This window comes from Myotis davidii, unplaced genomic scaffold (genome assembly GCF_000327345.1).
Source record: "Myotis davidii unplaced genomic scaffold, ASM32734v1 scaffold803, whole genome shotgun sequence".
In the NCBI taxonomy this organism is placed as follows: domain Eukaryota; kingdom Metazoa; phylum Chordata; class Mammalia; order Chiroptera; family Vespertilionidae; genus Myotis; species Myotis davidii.
The window spans coordinates 548470-557941 of NW_006295567.1; the positions used below are offsets into that span (position 1 = coordinate 548470).

At 63.5% G+C, this 9472-nt stretch overlaps 1 protein-coding gene across 3 annotated transcripts in view; it reads right to left on the reverse strand.

Annotated features, from left to right (window-relative positions):
* PXN (paxillin) overlaps positions 1-9472 on the reverse strand; it is a 19209-nt gene that overhangs the window by 3384 nt on the left and 6353 nt on the right. The window contains exons 1-13 of one of the 3 annotated variants that reach the window (XM_015568165.1): positions 8651-8877; positions 8281-8396; positions 7741-7877; positions 7460-7661; positions 6527-6662; positions 4220-5128; positions 2989-3267; positions 2464-2769; positions 1826-1927; positions 1432-1602; positions 1145-1318; positions 517-598; positions 255-403 (exon numbers count right to left, since the gene is read on the reverse strand). In XM_015568165.1, the coding sequence (XP_015423651.1) occupies positions 255-403; positions 517-598; positions 1145-1318; positions 1432-1602; positions 1826-1927; positions 2464-2769; positions 2989-3267; positions 4220-5128; positions 6527-6662; positions 7460-7661; positions 7741-7834 (2604 nt within the window). In that variant the 5' untranslated portion in view covers positions 7835-7877; positions 8281-8396; positions 8651-8877. Of the gene's footprint in view, positions 1-254; positions 404-516; positions 599-1144; positions 1319-1431; positions 1603-1825; positions 1928-2463; positions 3268-4219; positions 5129-6526; positions 6663-7459; positions 7662-7740; positions 7878-8280; positions 8397-8650; positions 8878-9472 lie in introns of those variants that run through there. The other 2 variants (XM_006770298.2, XM_015568166.1) reach the window with 2 other exon arrangements.

The window sequence follows — 9472 nt, forward strand, 5'->3', positions numbered from 1 at the left end:
TCGTCTTTTTAAAAAATATATTTTTATTGATTTCGGAGAGAAAGTGAGATGGAGAGACAGAAACATCAATGATGAGAGAGAATCACTGATTGCTGCCTCCTGCACGCCCCCTACTGGGGACTGAGCCCACAACCTGGGCATGTGCCCGACCAGGAACTGAACCATGACCTCCTGGTTCACAGGTCAATGCTCAACCACTGAGCCACGCCGGCCAGGTCGGGGCCCCGCAGAAGCGGGCGCAGGGGGCTCCTTACCCGGCACACGAAGCACTCGGGGTGCCAGAGGGTGTTGAGGGCCGAGATGTAGTTCTCCAGGATGGCCCGGGCGCAGCCGCCACACTTGGGCGCGAACATGTCGAAGTAATCCTTCCGGCAATAGGCTTTGCCATCTTTCTCGTGGAACCCTGAGGAGCGGGTTTTGTGGGGCAGAGTGAGGGCCTCGAGGTGGAGCCCTGACCACCATCAGCAAAGCCCCCTCCTGACGCTCCCGGGGCAGCTAGTGAGCCTGCCGTCGTACCTTCAGGACCGAAGAAGGCGCCGCACTGGGCACAGAAGAAGTGCTCGGGGTGCCACGTCCGGTCGAGGGCTGTCACCACTTTCTGTGAAAGCGAGTGCGGGGTCAGAGCTGAGCTGCGCCCGCGGGACAGATCCCCCCGCCGAGAGCTGTCCGTCCCACCCGGCCCGGCCCCGGCCAAGGGCAGCGCAGAGGCTGCCAGGATGGGGTCTCCCCTCACTGTGCTCCGAGCACCACCAGGGTTCCGAGGCCCTGAAGGCGGTGACATGCCAGGCCCGCTCCTCTGATCCCCAGGGCGGCTGAGGTCACAGGCTCTGTTGTGACCGTGACTCCCGTTTCGTAGGAAGAGACTCGGGCTCAGAGGCCAGGCATCTCCCTAACGTCACACGGTGGGGGAGGGAGCCGGCACCTCACGCCTCACCTCGGAGTCTCCGCAGAGCGTTCTGGGGTGGAGCTGGGGGGCCTGCGGGCACTAGGACGGTGCCAGTGCATCAGACCTGGGTCTGAATCCCAGCTGTGAGCTCGGGCCTGTGACAGAAGCTCTGAGCCTCAGGGGGCACCCCCTGCCCCTCAGAGGGTGACGTGAAGCTGAGTGAGCCAGCGCTGCCCTCCCGCCGTGCCCGGAACTCACATCCAGGATGGGGCCGTTGCAGTAGTAGCAGCGCGGGGAGAAGAGGGTGTGGTAGTCCTTTTCACAGTAGGGCTGCCCGTCCCGCTCAAAGAAGTTCCGGGACCCGATCTCCTCCTGGCAGTGGGTGCAGACGAAGTGCTCGGGGTGCCACGTCCTCCCCATGGCCGTCACCACCTGAGGAGGGAGGCAGGCTGTGGCTCAAGGCCCTGGCCTGCCACGGAGCTCCCTTCTGAGGAGCCAGGTCCCTGTGCCCACCTGCCGCTCTCCCCACCCCGACCCCTCATCACCTGCCCGGCGATGGGCTTCTTGCAGGCCCCGCAGACTCCCTTGGCGACTGTGGCAACCCCCAGTTTGTTCAGGTCAGACTGCAGGCTCCCCAGCATGCTGTCCAGCTGGCTCCCGGGCTTTGGGGGCTCCCCGGGGGGAGAGCTGCTCCCTGTCTTCCCCTGGGCCATGAACTGTGGAGAGAGAGGGGGGCAGGTCAGGGTTGGGGCTTTTCTCCCTCCTGAACATGGGCGATGGAGGCGAGAAGTGCAACCTCCTCCAGGGGCCTCACGAGCCCTCCAGGTGGGAGTGACATCGCAAGACTTCCTGGTGTCAGGACGCCTGGCACCGCACTGGCCTGACCCGGGAAACATGGGAAACACGGCACGCAGGACACAGCCCAAACTTGGCACTGACCCCTCCCTCGTCCTGCCCTTCGGGGCTGCTCTGCCTGCCACTCGGAGGCCAGCCAGCCGCCCAGCACAGCTCTCCATCTGCTCTTTGTTCCAGGCCCTGGATCTTCAATAGGGGAGAAAACGAGGGTAAGAAAAAAACAGTTTTAATTAAGGAAGAAACAAAAAGAGACCCCGCTGTTGGACCATTTCACAAAGGGAATCTGGGTGAGAGGCTTTTCTCCCCACTGGCAGCACCAACATCAGGAGGAAAGGTCTACAGAAAGTCTAGAGCGTCCCAGGGCGAGGAGAGAAGGGAAGGGGAGCCACCCACAGGCAGGGTCCCAGGAGGGAGGGGCCTGAGGCCTGAGAGCAGAGGCTTCCCACGTGCTGGGCCTGGGCTGGGGTCTCTTCTGGGCCTGGCTTTCTCGGGGGAGCTGGGAAAGGATGGAGGGGCAGTGGGAGGGGCAGGCAGAAGGGAGCCCACAGGCAGGCAAGAGGACGCTGACATGCTGGGGCGGGAGTGTGGACGTCAGGTTAAATGAGGTCCAGGGTCAAGGCCAGGTCTCCAGGAAGGACGCGGTCCTGCTGGGCTTATGGACAGAGACCAGGTGTGTGTGTGTAGGGGGACAGGTGGGGCTCATGCCGGGGCCCAGGGCCTGCCTGCATCGGGGGGAACATCGGGTCCTCGTCGGTCTGGCAGCCCACGGACCTCACAGTGTGGGGTGCAGGAAGGGGCGAGGTGGGCACCGGCACATCCTCCTGCGGCCCTGCCCCAGCACTCTGAGCCCCAGGGGACCCACAGGGAAGAACTGAGGGCCCCAGGGTGGAGGGTGCAGGCAGGCTGGGCGGGGGAGAAGGGCTGCTGGCCGCGGCCTCTCTGTGATGCTGGAGGAAAGGGACAGGAGGAGAAGGCAGAACAGAGAAGGTTCTTCTCAGGGGGACGGGAGAGCCGGGAGGGAAAACCACCTGGGGAGAAGAAAGGAAGGAGAGCGATGAGGAAGGCGAGGAAGCACCAGCCCAGCCAGCAAGGGCACCGAGAAGCCAGGCCCCCAGCTCCCCGGGCCTTCCCGCTCTGCCCCGTCTCTCCAGGGCCACAGGATGCAGGACCCCCACACACCAAGCTCCCCGCTGGCCAGGATGCCCGCAGCCCTGGTCCTGGCCGAGCCCTGGGCATCTCCCTGCTACCTTCTCTACCAGCTGCCCCTCAGCCCGCCTCCCTCGAGGCTGCACAGTGATGACGACGCCCTCCGTCATCCAGTCCTCGGGGGAGGCCCCCGCCGCCCCCGCTGCCGCCGCCTCTGCCTCCGGCTGGATGCCCAGCCGCCCCTGCAGCTCTGCGATGAGCCGCTCCTGGGATGGGGTCCTGCTCATGGTGGCGGGGTCCAGCCGGCGGCGAGGGGAGGGCTCCCGGGACATGGGGTGCGCGTGGCCTGTCTCCCGGCTCCTCCTGATCACGGAGCGGATCTGAGGGGGGAGGGGAAGCTGTCACAGCCCCACTCTGGGCTCTGCCAAAGCTGCTCAGTCCACACTCAGGTGCCCGGGCAAGGGAGGGCTCAACAAAACGGCCAGAGAGCTGAGGTGGGGCGGAGGCAGGTGTCAGCTCTGACCTTCGGCAAGACACTTCACTCCCGGGGCCTCGGCTCCTCCATCCTTGAAATGGGTTCGTACTTTCCTGGCTGCCTTCGAGGGTTATTATTACTATGAGGATTATTTATTTGAGAGCATGTAAGTGAGGACTAGTAAAAAGACAGAAGGCTTTTTCTTTCTTTTTTTAAATTTGTAATAAAAAATGTGGTCATTCCTTCCAAATCTTCTAAATTTTTTTCTTGTTTATAGTATAACCTCCTGGTTTGCAGTGGTTTTTTGTTTTGTTTTGTTTTGTTTCTATAAAGCGGGAAGCAAGTGTCAGCAGCCACGCTCACTGAGGGCACTGCTGCACTCGGCGCCTCCAGGCGTTCGTTCATGGAACCCTCCGGACAACCTTGCGGGGGAAAGGTCTACCTTTACCCCCATTTCAAAGATGAGAAACTGAGGCTGGTGGGAGGTTGCCCAAGGTCACAGAGGTGGCGAGTGTTGGAGGCAGGGTTTGTATTCAGTTCTATCTGGTCCCAAAGCTCATGCTTTCAACCATCTCGTGAACATCCGGATGTCACCTCCGGATGTCAGGGGAGCTCATCGAAAGGAAAAGGCCTTAAACAAGCAAGAAGCGGGTTGTCACTCAAAGTGATTCCCAGGCCGGGAGCTGCACTGCCCCCACAGTGCCCAGGCGAGAGCTGGTCGTCGGGTCACAGGCCACGCTAGCTCAGGACTCGCTGCCCAAGCAGACATGCGCAGTGGGAGGCGGCATGCAGTTAGCCAGAGCGGCCCACTCAGGCCGCGAGGACCAGGCCCAGCCGCCGTGCAAGCTCGCGCCTGCCTGGCCAGAGGTGGAGATCCTCTCGGTGGTGGGCGTGTCCGTGACCACGGCCTGTGGAAGCTCCGGCCGTGCCCTCTCAGCCTCGGCGGCAGCTTCAGCGGTGCCCGCTGGCCTCCGGGCTGTCTCGGGTCCCTGGGTTGGCCGGATCGGGCTTCGCCGCACGGGCATCTCTCCACCCAACTGTTCCTGGTCCACGGGAGCCGGGCGGCTGCCCTCTGGCCCCGCGGGCTCTGGCCTGGTCCCCTCCTGCAGCTGTCCACGTTCCTTCGTAGGACTCCAGGTGTCTGGGAAGATGACCTGACGGTCTATGGCCACGACAGCTGGCTCCGTTACTTCCTGGAAGCTGGGCGTAGCTCTGTGGGGAGTCTCTGGCCTGAGCGCCTCCAAAGCCCACGGCTGCTCCCACGTGGCAGCCAAGGCCTCCTCTGGGTACGCAGGGCTGGCTGACAGCCCTTGGGGGTCTCCAGGCTCCTGGGGACCTGAACACCCAGCTTGGGGTCGAGGGTGGCCTGGGGGAGCCCTGCAGAGCTCACTCTTGAGGTTTAGTGCGTCCCTCCAGCCTCGAGTCTGGCTCTCTGCACCAAATGGCCCCAGAGAGCCCTCCGCAGAGGGAGACCTTGAGTTGGGGGTGTCAGGTGTCACCCCAAGGCCAGCCAAATCAAGCCAGCTGGGAGCCACAGGAGGTAAGAGTCCCTGCCCTTCCTCATCATCCTCATGGCAGAGGGCCTCTGTGGTGAGACCGTGGCCTCCAGAGGAGGGTTTAATAGTGGGTGGCAAGAGTATAGGGGGCCCGGGAGGAGGAAGAGGAGGAGGAGGAGGAGAAGGAGGAGAAGGACGTATGTGATGTGAGGATGGAGCTGAGCTGGGCGGCAGCCCCAGGGAGTTCAAGGCCACAGCAGAGGAGCTGGTCTGGAGGAGGAGAAAGACAAAAGGCAGAGGGAAGAAGACAGAAACAGGAGAGGTGAGGAAGGACGCTCCCTGCAAGGGGTGGGCTTGACCTCAGCTCTGAGAGACACCGTCTATACTGGCGGGGTGGCCGCAGAGCTGACGTATGAGGACTGGGCCTCTGAGGAAACCCCGACACCCAACACGGTGTTCCTGGGCAACGTGTCCTTGGCCCCATCAAACCCAGGCAGCAGGGCACGCCTCTGAGCAAAGCCTGGGAGCCACCCAATCAGAGGAGGCACGAGGGAGAGAAGGCTTGTGCGGTGGCCGTTGGAGAGAGTGACCAGAGAGGTCAGTCCAGGCACCATCAAGGGACGGTCAGCCACAGGCAGCTGCTCTGGTGCCTCCAAACCAGAGCCCAACCAGATTCTCGGCTTGGTTTCTCCCAGACAAACCCACCTTCCCTACGTCCCCGGGACCTTGCTCTGGGTGCGCAACTAGAACCAGCTCAGCTTCCCACGGGCCCCACGACGCTGGCGCTCGGAAAGCCCCATTCGAAAGGGCGCGGGAGCGGGGCTTCCTCAGGCCAGTGCTGGTCCAGCAGACTTGCGCCTGGCTTTGGCTGCTCAGACGGCCAGTAGCTCGCCCACCCCTGCAAGCCCCACTCCCATCTCCCACCAAAAACCCCAGCTGAAGGGAGGTTTGGAGGCACCATCAGGGCCAAGAGCGCATGACCACTTGCTCCCCTTCTCAGATTCCCCAAGTCAAACGCCAGAGTTCGACCCGCACGGAAAAGTATTCTCAGCAATTACAGGAGAGGTCGGTCAATATCGGCCCCACGGCGGCACCGCGTCGCTCGATAAAACACCTGGCCGGCAGGCAGGGGGCTCAGGGGGGAGGAAGGGGCCGCGTGTGGACTGGCCCGGTTGCCCGACATTAGGTTTCCCACAGACAGAAGCTGAGGGATTCAGAGGCCCGTGGAGAAAGCGGGGCAGGACGGGAGGCTGGCAAAGGAGGCCTTGGGTCCAGAAGCCAGAGGCAGGAAGCAAGGACGTGCGGAGGACGCCAGCGTGGGAGATGAGCTCCAGGGCAATGACCGCTCCGGCACCAGCTCGCACGGCCCCCCGTGGCCAGCAGAGAATGCCCTCCCCCACCAAGAGCAGCATCCACACAGGGCCCTTTGTTTTACCTCCTCGTCCCGGGAGGAAGGAATGTCTCGGCCTTCACAGGCTGCGAGGCAGCTCAGTGCCCACCGCCTGGCTGAGCCCTCCCTCCCCCACACCCTGGCCAGGCCAGGGCACTGTGGGGCCCCTGGCTCAGGGCAAGGCACCCAAACGGAGGGGCCGAGTTCCAGCTACTCACACTGAGGTATGGAAAGAGAAGGATGGGAGACACGGGCAGGGAAGAAGGGGCTTCGGGCACCTTAAAATCCGACAAGGAGGCCATCAGCTCGTCCAGCTCCCTGGTGGCAGAGGAGGCCGAGATCCGTGTCTGCTGCTGGCTGGAGGTGACGCGCTGGGGGCTGCTCATCTCGCCATGGCTCACAGTGATGGCGGGGCTGCAGACAGGCACGAGTCAGAGGGAGCCCCAAGTCCAGCCCCAGGCTCCCTCCTGCATGGCCCTCCCCTCCTCAGGAGATCAACATGTCAGCTCTGACATTGGGGTCCCACCCCGCCAACCCCGGGGAGGCCCACTAGCTCCTGATCTCTCTGGGGAGGAGGCTGCTGTCTGCCAGGGGTACAGAGCTGAGGTGCGCGGACATGGGAGAAGGGAGGGCCGCTCAGCAGCAACGTTCCCAGGAAGAAGCCTCTAGTCCTCCGGCCCAAGTCCAAGCTTGCCCATGACATCAGCCCGAGCCGTGTAGCACTGCATGTACATGTGCGAGAAGAGCTAACACTTAGAAAGCATGCACCATGTACATCACCTGCTATGAGGCAGAAACCACTCCACGTGCTTTACATGTATGATTGGGTCGACCCCATGGAGGCAGGTGGCCCTATCCCCATTATCCACACCCCCTAATCCCATTTTACAGATGGAAACTCTAAGGCTTGAAACACTTCGTAAGGGCAGAGCCAAGGTCTGAACCCCATTGTGTGGCTCCAAAACCTGTGCTGATGGCCACTAAGCTATAGGGGCCCTCAGCATGCGTGATGTCCATCCTTTCCGATGGATGGTGGCTCGAGGAAGGCAGGAATGGTGTCCGTGTGACTCGTCACTATCCCCCCAGAGCCTGGTGCAGGGTCTGGCAGACCACAGGCTCTGATGGAGGGAACAGGGGACATGGGGCTGAGTGGGCAGGCACGGAGCACGGGCACTGACGAGCGAGCCCCCCTGGCAAGCCCGGGCACTCACACGGGGCTGGGCACGGAGCTCTCCAGCTCGTCCAGGAGACTCTCCACGCTGGGCCGCACGTCCTCCAGGCCCCGGGCCCCGTTCCGCTTGGGCGTCTCTTTCATCGGGGGCCCGGCACTGCCCGCCAGCAGGCTGTTGTTCTCCGGGGTGCCATAGTGAGGGCTCAGAGCCCGAGGCAGCGGGGGGCTCGCGTTGGCCTCATCTTAGGAGAGGGAGAGAGAAAGACTGCTCAGCCTGAGCCCTCTCAGGATGAGGCAGGCCTGCCCAGGGCCCAGCCCCACCTGCGGGGAAGCCCGAGGGGCCGTGCTGCACAGCGTTCAGCTCCAGCAGCAGGCGGTCCAGTTCCGAAAGGTTGCTGCCCAGAGAGGAGCTCATCACGGTGGGTGAAGGCTCAGCCGACTTCTGCTTGTTGGGGAAGCTTTGAGAGACAAAGGGAAGATCACATTGAGAGACAGTCCCAGCTCTGGCCACCCCGATTCTCCAGGAGAATAGGCAGCGGGGGACGAGGTCTCCCACAGCAAGAGGACTGAGAGTGGGGAGGGGTGTGAGGAAGGCCTGCCTCCCCGTTCCTCAATGACACGGGTGACGTGACGTGGCCGCAGGCTTTGTGTGGAGGATGGAGATGGCCCTGATCAGGCCACCAGGCCATCAGGAGGCACCATGAGCTGGCTGGGGGCCTCGGGCCTTCTGTGATTTGGCCCAATGGAGAACCCTCACGGGCCCTGGCCAGGCCTCATCCCTGGCCTCGGCTGCCTCCAGGCCTGGCCGGTCCCAGGATTCCCAAGCAGGAGGGGAGGTGAGCAGCAGGGCTGGGGCCGTACCTGTAGACGTGCTCTTCCTCACCGGCCCGAGCGCATGGAGGGCCCAGGCCGTCCTGGGGGGTGGAGGCGCTGCACGGTTTGGCACTGGAGCCGTAGGCCGGCGGCAGGGGCTGGGGCTGCGGGAAGGAGAATGCTCAGAGCCTCCCGGGAGGAAAAGGAACAGTCCGAGTCACCCCCAGGAGGCTGCTGCTCACAGCCCGTCTCACCAGGGAATTTCCACGCTCCGGCTGGAGACAGGTGAGTAACACTTGGTCACCGCCCCCTCACGTGGCGTCTGGTGGGGAGAGCCCCTCTCCCCTTCCCCGGAACCCATTCCTCCCTCGGCTCCCAGGCCGCTGCCAGACACGCTCCTTGAGCCCCAAAGCCTCACCTGCTGGTGGATGAATCGGGGGGCGCTGGTCTGCCACTGGTCTAAGGGGTCAAGGAGCGCGCCATTGAGGGCCTCGCTGGACGGGGGTGGAGGGACCGGGGGCGGCACCGCAATCTCCTGGTACGTGTGGTTTCCAGTTGGGTAGGAGTAGGGAGTCTCCTCCGACAAGAACACGGGCCGCTTGGAGATGTGGGAGGTGGTGGACTCCAAGTCCTCCAGCAGGGCGTCTGCGGAGAGGGCAGGGAGAGGGTGAGAAGCCGGGGCCCTGGGAACTCCCCACTGGCAGCGACCGCCCTGCCTGCCCCAGGAGTTAATGATCTGAGCACCTGCCCCCACTCAGGTCAGGGAGACAGCAGCTCAGCCAGCCTGCCGAGGAACCAGCTCCCAAAGCTGACCTCCTCGGCCCAGCCCCAGACTGGGGGTGCTGGGGAGGCTCCCGGGGCTGCCCCTGCTGCTCTCCTACCTCTGGGTCGGCACCTTTGCTCCCTCGGGATAGGCTGTGCAGCTGGCTGGCTGGGAGTCAGCAAGGCCGCCTAGAACTCTGTGCTCTGACTCCGCAGGGCCAGGAGGAGAGAACGGTGGGCGGGGCCCCACGTCACGGGGAGGGGCCGAGCAGGGCCAGGTCCCACTTATTCTTCAAGAGCTTAAGCGTTCTCTGCCCCCACATTGGAGGGACCCCCGGGTGAAACCTGTCTTCCTGAAGCAGAACCCCAGGCTCCGAGAGCTCCTCTCAGGCTATGGGGCGAGGTGTGTGGGGAGGTGGGGGCTGGGACCAGACTGGTGCAGTGTTCCCTGCCTCCTGGGCCAAGCCTGGAGGGGGGG